General features: G+C 43.6%; 1 protein-coding gene across 1 annotated transcript; it reads right to left on the minus strand.

The window, feature by feature from the left end:
• Positions 1-708: 708 nt before the first annotated feature.
• Positions 709-5714, minus strand: LOC124699777 (putative pentatricopeptide repeat-containing protein At3g11460, mitochondrial). Its single transcript, XM_047232022.1, has 4 exons — positions 5491-5714; positions 4634-4771; positions 3411-3573; positions 709-2428 (listed from the first exon to the last, which is right to left on the minus strand). The coding sequence occupies exons 1-4, from the start codon at positions 5617-5619 to the stop codon at positions 732-734; spliced, it is 2127 nt and encodes a 708-aa protein (XP_047087978.1). The 5' UTR covers positions 5620-5714; the 3' UTR covers positions 709-731.
• Positions 5715-12767: the final 7053 nt, after the last annotated feature.

Below are 12767 nucleotides of genomic sequence, written 5' to 3' on the forward strand. Positions count from 1 at the left end.
GATATAATGAGCAAACCCAAAGGAAAGAGGCTAAATATGACAGATAATTAACCTAAAAATGATGCATAATTAACCTCGGTATTTTTTTTCATTTCAGTAGACATGATGGTCGACAGAATACATGTAAGTGATTAAATTGCATAAGGTTTATATTATTTTCAGTTTATAACTTCTCAGTCTTACCACATTTCAACTCATCCTACTAGCATGAGGAAGGACAGAGAACAATCGATTTTCTTCTACTAAGAAAAATCAACAAAAAAAGAGCAGAGACACAAAGCAAAGAGGCTCAAAATGAAAGATACTTGATCGCATTTCTTTGTCCTACTACCACATTTCAACTCATCCTACTAGCATGAGAAGGGAAACATTATACTTGATCAGTCATCTACCCTGGCATTCTTGTTTCGAAGGAAAATTGGGTGACACATTATTTTCTGGAGCTTTTTTTCAGTTTCTTCTGCAGCTCTAATGTAAAATCCAATTTTAAATAAGAAAATCCGGAGATGCTTACGGTCATAAGATTTCATAAATGGAAAGGAAAATCCTCAAAGTACAGTTACAAGTCTAGAATTATCAGAGAACACATTTGTCCTCCATTTACGAAGAAACTATGGTAGAGCCTAATTTGGACATCTAAAGTAACATGTGATTTTTCCTCTGGAGGAGAGAGACAATATGTGAATATAGCTGTGTACAAACAGTCTAACCTAAAACCAGCATCCAGTTTGCTACCTCATGATGGCTCTTCTTTCTCTACTGGTACAGACTAAACTACGCCCAGCTGTTTTCTTGAGTTCCATCTCCTCCATGGTCCTCCTCATCCTTTCTGCATCTTCTACCATTCCGGCTTCAAAGTACATGTTCGCCATCAAGACATAGAACGTGACATCGTGAGATCCTGACTGGAAGAGATCCTTGGCGACAAATTCAGCCAGCTCCAGGTTGCCATGAAGCCTGCAGCCACCAAGGAATGCACCCCAGATGCACTTGTCTGGCTGCATCGACATCCCCCTAATGATTTCATATGCTTCCACAAGTCTACCGGCACGTCCCAGCATATCAACCATGCAGGCATAGTTCTCAAGCGTTGGTGAGATACGGTATTCTCTGACAATGCTGTTGAAATGTGCCAGTCCTTCGTCAACGAGGCCCGAGTAGGCACATGCCACCAGAACCGCGGTGAATGTGAAGGAATTAGGCTTCACCCCTTGGCCTTTCATCCGGGAGAATAAATTGAGAGCCTCTTCAGGCTCACCATGGTTGGCATATGCACTGATCATGGCACTCCATGGCACGACGCCCGGCGAACGCAGACCATCGAAAGCCACTCTTGCGTAAGCAAGATCACCACATTTTGCATACATATCCACAAGAACATTGCCGATCCTCGCATCAGCATCGAGCCCGTGATTCCTAGCGAGCTCATGCACCCACTTTCCTGTCTCAAGGGCTCCTGAGCGCGTGCAAGCAGACAGCACGCTGACAAGAGTGACGGTGTCAAACCCCACCTTCTCAGTAAGCATCCTGCGGAAGAACTTGATCGCCTTAATCCCCTCACCGTTCTGCTCATGCATGGCAATCATCGTGTTCCAGGATGCCACGGTACGTGTGGTCATTCCGTCGAACAACTCCTCTGCCGACGCGATGCTCTTGCACTTCCCATACATTGCGATGAGTGCATTCACCAGCGGGGCATTTGCATCGAACCCCAGCTTGACCACGAACCCGTGAACCATCTCCCCGGCAGCGAGCCATTCTTGCCCCTGCAGGCAGGGCAGGAAGCTGATGAGAGTGATCTCGTTGGGAAGCACGCCCTCGGCAACCATCGCAGCGAACACCGCTGCCCCCTGGGCGAACAAGCAGTTCTGCACGTAGCCGGCGACCATGGCCGTCCAGGCCACGACCGTGCGGGCACGGCCACTTTCCAAGAACGCCTGCCGGGCGTCCGCCACCTCTCCCTCCTGGCAGTACATGGCGATGAGCGCGCTGTGCACGAACGCGTCCCCCGCGAGCGCGAACCTCAGCGCGTCGCCGTGCGCGGCCCGCCCGAGCCGCGGGGCGCGCGCCGCCGCGCACGCCGGGAGCACGATGGGGTAGGTGTAGTAGTCCGGCACGACGCCCGCGGCGCGCATCCGCGTGTAGAGCGAGAGGGCGTCGGAGGCGGACGAGTGGGAGTGGGAGTGGGCGTGGGCGCGGAGGAGGGTGTTCCACATGTAGGCATCGCGGCGCGGCGCGGCGTCGAACACCCTGCGGGCGTAGGCGAGGGAGCACGGGGCGGCCGCGGCGAGGAGCCTGGTGGCGAAGGCCGGGTTGGTGGCGATGCCGAGGAGGACGGCGCGGGCGTGGATGGGGAGGAGCGCGCGGAGGGAGGAGGGAGACGAGAAGCCGGCGGCTGAGAGGAGGCGGATGTAGTGCTGGGCAAGGGCGGCGGCGGCGGTGGGCGGTGGCGGGAGGGGAGGGGGCATCTCTTATTCTCTTGGACCTCAGATTGATGCAGCTGGTGAGGTTTCAGGAAGAACAAAATACCATCGCATGGTACAGCTTCTGATCAGAAATTTACATGTAAGATTTCAGTGATACTACAATTTTAGTACTCCCTCCAATTCATAGTACTTAAACAAGTTTGATTCTTTATCGGATCATAAAACCCTATTTCTGCACTTGTAGCTTCGATAGGATTTCTTATAAATATTTTTTTACAATCAATACCACATATATTCATAATAACAAATAGTATATGTAGAGATAACATGAATTGACTCCAAAGGATTTCTTAAACTGTAATTTGGATCTGCTATTTTGGTATCAATCTATTAGGAATAGCCCCCCCCCCCCCCCCCGATAATATTACTGTTTCACTCTCCAATTCATAATACTTGTCGATGTTTCACTAATTTCAGCCACAAGTATCATCGATCAGTACGAAATTTGAGTACGAATTTTGATTCGTTTGGCAAACATGAATTGTATTAAATGTGTAAACACCGAAAAAACAAATGCAAATGGGCAAATTTGATGTCGTTGTAGAGTGCATCCACCTACTTCGCTCTTTTTTCAGAATGTCCCAGCCAACAAGGTAAATGGGCAACTCTGCTGCCTTCACATCACAATGCATTGACCAGGATATAAAATTGAAACCAAATGTACACAACATGTGACTTGAAAGATGTATGCCAATAAGATGAAGCAAGGAAATTTGAGTCTAGTATCACGGTAACATTTAGATTGCATAATCTCTCAGCAAAAAAACGCATGCGTACATAATTCTCACGGCAGTAGACAAGTAGTAAACAAGGTACAGTCATCAAGTTACACGAAAGTTGGCACAGGCTCTGCATAGATTCAGCTAACGATTCCGCGGCCAAAAAAGGGGTTTGGGCTATGATCCCTCTAATTCATATGAATAGTAGACTTGATCTGCTCAACCACATGGGGCAGGACCCTGATGCTGTCCTCGACAGACCTGTTCACACAGGATTCGAACTCCTGAGATGCATCTGTTTTCATCTTCTGGAGCTTTGCTGCTTCAAATCTGTCTTGGCAGACCACCAAAGAACGATTCATCCTTTCCTGGAAGAAGAGAATATCTCAATTTTAGCATGTCAGCACAAGGGTATAAATGCAATATATACTTCCCGCTTCATGTGAAAATATAAAGAGAAAGGAGAATGTCCCCCATGTTTTGCTAACTGGTGGTTTATTCAGGTCACTCATTTATAAATTTGAGAAAGAAAGATGCTGTGTATGTAACCCTGCAAACTGTAGACAGTGTACAAAGACCAATGCCCTGATGCAAAATTTATTGCAGTTAACCATTATGTTCAGAATTCTCGGTTCTTCACATATAAACGACCACCCAAGAAGACTGACTACACTACTAGCTCTCTTTTCAAAAAAAGCCAGGCTTGTAAGATTTTAGAAATAACATGCTGAACTGGGGGCAGATCATGTAGCAAACAAAGTTGACCTAGCCACTGCAATACTGCATACTGTGTAATTGCTCAGGACTGGGCAACTTAAAGAAACAGAACACAGAGATGAAGCTAGACGATAGGTGCTAGAGAGATAAATCGTGAAAGAGTTTTAAGTATGCATATTTGTATGAGTGAATTCTTGATTCTATTTTAATCAACAGACAGAGACAACCACATTAAGACATATGCATAGCATCTGATAGTCTGAAACTTACACCTATATAGCGCAAAGAGATTACTCCCAAGTATTTGTTGACATGTCAGGCCATCAATTATTCAAATCACTGACTCATTGCTTATTTAAATCATACATGGCACGTATGAGTGTTCTGATCACCAAATAAATGCGTCATCAACAGATATGGTTCAACAATAATGATAAATCAAAGTTTAGAAGGCAACAGAAACGGTTGCAGTTTCATTTCAATAAAGAATGACAAAGTAGATGATAGAGCAGCAACAAAACTCTAACTTGATTGCACAGAATAAATGACATAGTCATAGTTTTAGTACCTGCACAGCGGAATAATGCTACTGAAACTATATACATAACTGAATAGAAACAAAGCTGACCCCATGTTGTTCATTTTGAGAGAAACAAGTATAGCATAACATCTGTGAATAAGTAATGATAGGTGAAGGAAAGCACAAAGTACCTGGAACTTAGCCATCTCATCCTGAAGAACATGGTTGGCAGAAAGAACAGGCACACTACAGTTCTCTACGCAGCTGCCGATCGCTTCTTGGTTTTGTCGCCTATCAAAGCACTCATATGCACACTGGAAGTAGGCTTTCTGAAAATCATTCAGAGAAAAAGAAATCCAAACAGGTGTCAGCATCGGTGTTTTCATGCAGGCAAATCGCCCTGCTACGAATATAAGCTTATTTCATGTCAAAATATCTTTCCCCTTCGTAATAATCAGAATAGTAAATGAGCTTCAACAACTCATGTAAATTGTGCACATCCATAGATATACAGCAAATCTGGAAACTTCACAATATTGTTTAACTATTTTAAGTGACCATACCACATAGAACATAGCAATGCTAAGCAAATTACAGGATTAAGACCAGCAATAGAAAATATCACAAAGAGAAGCCAATTTCTATATCAAAAACAGCACAAGATTTTCCGGTGTTTCATCTAAAATCTACAATAGTGTATGCTAAAAAGGCCAAAATTTATCGTGTGAACTGCATCAGAACAACCTAAGTATCCAAGAATAATAACCCTGAAATAGCCGAAACAATTAGCATCACAGTACAGTGCAATTGGATACAGGAAACTCCTTCAAGAACCCACATAATTTCGCAGGATTAGCTGCCTCTACTCTAAAATTAGCCGCCGGAAAAGCAAAATGCGAATCCCTAAAATCCGACATCACAAATCCAGGAATCGGCCCCAATCCGAGACCCCGCGAACAGGCATCGGGGATTCCGCCCCTCCGCCCTGAATCTGCGTCCTAGAGGAAACCCGAATCTTGACCCTGGACTCTAATTAAGAAGGCGTGACCTGCAAAGTGAAGTTGACATGGTCCTGCACGCCGGCGAGGTGCTGCTGGGCGGCGGCGTTCACCTCCTCCAGCTTCTTCTGGATCCGCTGCATCGCGATCTGCTCCTCCATCGCCCTCACGTGGTCCATCGAGCTTGAGGAAGGGGGGAGACGGGAAGGGGGCGGGTGTGGGTAGCTAGCTTTTCGGCCGTGTTTTCTTCTTCTTATTCGGCTGTGTTTCCTTTCTTGGTGAGGAGGGCAGAAAGAGGTCGAGGCGGAGGAGGGTTTATGGCCGAGCTAGGGTTCAACACTTTTGTTCGACACTTTTGTTCGACACGTGACTTTTTTATTTACCGAAATAAAAAAATATTGTCTTGCTCCAAGTATTTTTGGTAGGAGCCGAGGAGTGTTGTTCTTTTATTTTTTCGATTTAAGGCCTGCTTTTAGAGTTTCCTTTTTCGGAATGGCAGATTCATTTTCGAGGAAGCACACCTTCTCCAAAAGGGAAAGTCGTTGTCGACAATCACCAAAATTATACACATCACCAATTACTCTTGCGGCACCGACTGAATGGTTCTTCATTTTAGAGAATTTTATATCTTGCGTCTATCATAACTATCATTTACACCAAGAGTTCTTAAGAAGATTCTTGCTTCGTGCGAGTTATCCTTCCATTTTGAAAGACGAGGAGCCTGGTTACACATTGATATGACAATTAAATGAGGACAAAGTGGTGAAGCAAACACATGAAAGTCTTGCTCTTCTCTACGCGTCAACCTCCTTCTGCCCTTTTCTAGATGCGCTTCCACATGGAAGTTTCTCTATGGTGCTTCTCCCGTTCGGGTAAATCGGGAAAACCAGAAGGACCTGAATTGTCGGGTACCCTAAATGTCAGCTGTAGGAATTTTCAGGACAATTTCGGGTGTGCGATGTGAAAACCTGATCTTTTAGAAACCCACAAAATCTGACCCTAAATTTTTCGAATGCCCACCGCTAGTTGCAGGATAGAAAAACTTGTTTTCTTTTCTTAGTATACCGTGAAGTCACAAAAAGGATGGCTCCCAACAGGAAAATACACGCAACCGATAAGTTTCGCAAAGATAGGAGGGGCAACACCGCCATAGTCACCCCCGGTTGCTCCTCCGCCTCCATCAACATTATCACCACCACCACCATGATGAAGAGGGAGTAGCCCATACTATGGATTTATGGAAGTAGCTTGTATCAATCTTTCATGTACTTCACTAACTAGAGCTAGATGAGTTGCCTACATGATTATGGCCATATTGTATCACTTTGATGGTGGATCTTTTGTTATGAGAGCAGTAATGAGATTAAATTTGTATTTTGTTCTTGATGTATTAATAGTTGCATATGTCACCCTATTGGTGTATGCTCTGTTCTGATCAAACTTGTATACAACAACCCGTGAAGGGGATGTGTATTAGTTAGAATAACTTGGTAGTATGCATAGGATTGTGATAATAAGAGATACCATGTCTTTTACCTTTTCATTGGTTACCTCACTATGAATAAATGATTACTTATGCGTTTTTCATCTAGTGACATTATAGGTGTCCTTATTTTGCTCTAGATGCTATTTATGATGATTAACTTCATGTCAAAGTCCTTGAGGAAATACTTTGTTTATTCTTAATCTTGGTATGAGAAAAAAATCCCAGCGAAGAATTATTAGTGAGATGTGTTTCATAATCTCTATGCTAGAACATGATGCTATATAAATACTTATCATCAACATAATATGATTTGCTATCATTGGTTGCTTTTTATTGAGTGTTTTATCCATGTCACTATGTGTACCAGAGAGATCAAATGGAATCATAAATTATGATCCATTTTAAACTATAAGAAGCACACTTTACTTTCCTTTGCTTGCATATTTACTTTCATCACTTCATTATTTTGAAAATAAAATATTTTACGCACTATACTTGAAATATTTTTTTCAAAAAGGGGGCAAGGGCATGGCATCTGCATTAATCGATGCACACATTCTTTTATTGTCTTATTCAGAGTAACGAAGTTATAAAGTTGTACAACTCCTGGATCACACATGGTGTACATAAAGATCAACCATGGGAACAAAAAGAAAACGTAGTGCTCTTAAGTATCATGTAAATGTCTAACAAGCCGCCAACCACTCTGATTGTAGATAGCCCATGCGACCGTATCCAGATGGTTGCATCCAGAATTCATATGCACCCGTTGTTCCTCCAGTAGCGGGTAAGATGATTCGTGGATCCAAAAAGTAGTCATAGGGAAAACCTGTAAAAATGAGCAGTTCCGACATTCTTAAAAATCATACCATTTCTATAATTCCAAAACACCATTAATAGAGCACAAACGGCCTATACGTATACAATCTTTAGTTTGCATCTCAACTCCATTGAGGCAATTACCAAATATATTGGTAACATTGACAAGTGGAGGAATATTAAAGGTAAAGTAAACCACTCTTCAAACAAGACGACCAAATGGACATGCAAAAAAAAGATGGTTGATAGACTCTTGTAATTCACAGAAAGCACTTTTTTTTTACAACAATTTCAATTTTGCTTACCTACATTGTCTTTCGTGAGTGTAATCTTATGATGAAGGAACCACATAATTTTTTTTAATGTTTAATGATAACTTTTAATTTTTCAGATGTATTTTCTCAAAGAACAACCGTATGAAGATTTATCATATACATGTACATTGACTTTACTATGAAAGAAACCGGGGTTAAAAGATTCCATATGAATCTATCTTTTTTGGTTGTTAAATTTATTATTACTCTTGTTGAACTTCTCACTAATTAAATCCATGTTTCCATCTATGCTCCGAAAGAACTCCCTAAATTCAATACTTAGGTGAGATTCCATGAAAACATGGGCAACTAAAAGATTTTTCCGTCGCACAATATTTTAAAAAGATGGGTATTAATTTATTTATTGTTATTAAGTGTTTCTTAGAACAAAGATGAGAAGTACACTTATTTGTGGTGAACATAGGGAGTACAGTCAGTCATGTACGCGTCGTACCGTCGTGGTCCCACGGATATAGAGTGCATAGCGAGCCGCCGCACCCTATGAGTCTATGACTATTTGTGTCGGGTAGCTTGGCAGTCCGTAGTCAGCTCAATGATTGAATTCTTGCGCTGACTTTTAACATTCATCATGTCGCAAAGCGGAAATGTTCTGAGCATTATCCTCCCGTGCTCTTTTTATCCTCCACAACGCGTCTTGCCCGCAAGTGGGAGGTGTGCCCCGAGAGGTGTTGCACTATTAGAAACACACTTTACTTTCCTTTGTTTCTTTGCTTTCATATTTACTTTCAGCACTTCGTTCACTATTCCGAAGATAAAAATACTTTACACACTATACTTGATTTTTTCGAAAAGGGAGCAAAGCCTTGGCATATGCAACAATCGATGCACACAATCTTTTATTGCCTTATTCAGAGTAACAAAGTTATAAAGTTGTACAAATCATGGATCACACATGGTGTAATAAAGATCAACCATCGGAACAAAAGAAAAGTAGAGCTCTTAAGTATCATGTAAGCGTCTAACAATCTGCCAGCCACCCTGATTGTAGATAGCCCTGCGAAGCATCCAAAATTCATATGCACCTGTTGTGCCTTGAGTAGCAGGACCATTCGTGGATCCAGAAAGTAGCCATAGGGAAAACTTGTAAAAATGAGCAGTTCCGATCTTGTTAAAAATCATATCATTTCTATAGTTCCACAACTCCCATAATAGAGCACAAACGCCTATACGACCTTTAGTTTGCATCTCAATTTCATTGAGCCAATTACCAAATATATTGATAACATTGATAACTGGAGGAATATTAAAGGTAAAGTGAACAACTCTTCAAACAAGACGAGCAAACTGACATGTAAAACAAATAGATGGTTGATAGACTCGTCGAAGTCAAAAAATCACATTTCTTACCGCCATTCCAATTTCGCTTACCTAAATGTCTTTCGTGAGTATAACGTATAACCTTCTGATGAATACCACATAAAAATCTTAATGTTTAATGATACTTTAATTTGTGAGATGTATTTTCTCAAAATAAAAAACCGTACGACCATTCATCATATTCATGTACATAGACACTTCGCTGTGAGAGAACCCGGGGTTGGAAGATTCCATATGAATCTAACTTTTTTGGTTGTTAAATTAACTCTTATTGAATTTCTCACTAATTGAATCCATGTTTTCCATCTATGCTCAGAAAGAACTTCCTAAATTCAATAGTTAGGTGAGATCCCTGAGAAAACATTGGCAACTGAAATATTTTCCGTCGCACGATATTATAAAAAGACAGGTATTGATTTATTTATGTTTATTAAGTTTTTCTTAGAACAAAGATGAGAAGTACACTTATTTGCGGCTAATGTAGGAAGTACAGTCAGTCCTGTAGGTGTCGTGCCGTTGTGGTCTCGTGGATATAGGGCGTGTTTGGTTGCCTGGGCCGATTTCCTGCATCACTGGCGCAGCGAGATGGGAGGCATTGCGCGTTCAAGACGGGCCATGGGCCATAAAAACGACTTTGTTTGGTGGCCTGCATGGAGATTTTTCGGCCCCGTGGAGATTTGGACTCTGGCCGTTTGGTAGGTCGGTTTTAAGGCCTTGTAGCAGCCCAGGACGGCGCCCCTGCTGTTTGGTTGCAACCCATAATCCGATTCTGGTAACCTCTTCCCTTCAGTGGTGAGGTTACCAGCGATCAACAACATAAGTAAGAACACAATCATAGACAACAGATAACTTAGCAGTGATCATAGACGACACAAGTTCACGTCACAACATTTTGCAGACACGATCATAGTTCTGAAGACTGGCAGACATGATCATAGTTCAACACACTAGACACAAGCAGCAACTAGACACGATATGGCACCAGGTTAGCTTCAGACATGGTGCTCGGAGACGACGCACCTGGTGTCATCGCCATGGTACGGGCACCTCGTCACCACCTCAGTGCAAGTGTGGTCGAAGATGACCACACTATACTCCAAGGAGGACACCCTTCCGAAGGTGACGAACTGGCCTACCTTGAGCTGATGGGCGACGGTGAAGGCCGACCATCCCTGGTCGATGAATGCGTCATCGCCTTCTCTCCTCGTAGTCATCCTCCAGTTGCATCCGGTGTTGGTGGTGATGATGATGTTGGAAGGGATTTCTCTGAACCACTTGACGAAAGCTTTAGGGATAATGAGGCGGCCGAAAGTGGGCTTGAAGATGATTTTGAGGAAGTGGTCCGGCCCTGGCTCGTCGTGGAAGTGGCCGACCTTATCTGGCCTTCCACGACGCTTCTTCGCCGGTCCCTCGCCGGGAACCTCAGCAGGTGACCCAAGCATGATCTTCTCGCTCGCGCGAAGAACACAAGCAATTAGAGGTGTACGTGCTCACAAGTAGTGTAGATGAAAACGGACATTGATAACATTAGTAAGGCCTCATACAGTTGCTAACACGGCAGACATAGGGAGTGACCACAAACTAAGTGTAGTGTGCTACGACAGTGGCAACATGACTAAGTTTGAGGTCACCATCTAGCCTGCCATTGTTCCATTGTTGAATCATTGGCCAATGACATAGGCATCCCAAATGGGCCTGCCGAATATAGTACCCGGGGTTTATTGAAGGCCCATTACCCGAAGAATAAGAAGATTCGGAAGCCCAAGATGTACTTAAGGAAAAGATAGAGTTGTAATAGGAAGTGTTATTTGTAATGCGGCGGGATGAGTTAGAAACCGTCCCGGACTACGTAACTTGTACAAAACGAAACCCTCGGCTCCACCTCTTATATAAGGGGGAGTCGAGGGACGAAGAGATCATCAAATCATTGTCTGCAAACCCTAGTTTTCATATTCGTCGAGTACTTTTCGGCTGAAACCTTCGAGATCTACTTGCCTTCTACTTCTAACTAAACCCTAGCCTACAATCCATAGGCATTGATAAGTTAATCCCTTGTCAATTGGCGCCGTCTGTGGGAATTAGAGGCGTAAGGATCTGATCTCGATGGCACGTTCAAGATCTTCGACATCGTCAACCGGAAGCAACACTATGGATCGAGGTAAACAGATCGCTGCTGGTCTTGTTGATTTTGTTCCTCACCCACCCTCCCGTTTGGATGCATATGCGTATCTGGCGGAGCCCTTGGAGATGACGTTCGGAAGGTTCCACTTTCGCGTCGAGAAGAAAGGATCGTATCGTGTCGAAATTCCGATTTCGTCGGGATCGTCGGTGGTCGATTCCGATTTTTCAAGCTATGCATCGTCAAGCGAGTCGAAGAAGAAACTTCGGCAACACGTTACGTCAGCATCGAGCAAGAGAGAAACTCGCCAAGATCTTCGAGCAACGCATCGTTTGAGTCATCTGCGGACTCATATATAAGCGATGGCTCAAGCGATGTCGACGGTTACGACTTCATCGACAAATCTCTCACGAGTGGGCAAGGTCTTCATCAATCTCAACAATGATGTCACCGAACCCAACATAGATCTGAGTACAAAATATCATCAGATTTATGCTATCGAAAATCAAGAGGAAACATCGGAGGCTTTCGACGAGTTGGGAAATCCTTTTGTCGATCCCTCAGATCTAAGGAGAGGTATGGGCACTAAATATGTCGGGCCCACACCACGCGTCGAGTTCAACTTCCACGAGCAGCCTGGGATAGAGCGGCAAAAGCCATAGATGGTTCAGAACCAATGACGACAACAGCTACAGCTCAAGAACTGCAAGCTTATCAATATAGGCTCGCGCGAACTGCCCGAGAAATAGAAAAACAGACAGCTGAGTTGAACAGGAGAAAGGAGGCAGCTTCTGCATCCAGCAGGAGAAGGGCAGATCTAAGTGGACAATCTAGAGTTTCGGGTGATAGCCACAGGGAGGCTCGGAACAGAGGAAGATCAAGGTTACAACACATACCCGAAGCAGAAAGAGAGTACTTGGTTCAAAACCTCGACATGTCTTTTATGTCGATAGATACAAGAGGAAATATTATCCCTAAGACACCAGAAGCTGGGTATATGGCGACACAATCTTACATCCTTGCATCCAAGCCACCCCCAGGAGATCCAAGGGAGACATTATACAATATGGCGTTAGCAGGAGTTGGAGCTATGGGGACAGCATTTGTAGCAACGCCTCCCGAAGGAGCGCCAAGGCAAAATAGTCCACGACCTGCGGCAGCAACGGCGGCAGCTCCGGAAGGACCAAGTGGAGCAAGAGACACAGGAGCACAAGCAAGGGTCGATAGAGCGAGGCAAAGCAGAAGGGATCA

This window comes from Lolium rigidum, chromosome 3 (genome assembly GCF_022539505.1).
Source record: "Lolium rigidum isolate FL_2022 chromosome 3, APGP_CSIRO_Lrig_0.1, whole genome shotgun sequence".
NCBI lineage: Eukaryota > Viridiplantae > Streptophyta > Magnoliopsida > Poales > Poaceae > Lolium > Lolium rigidum.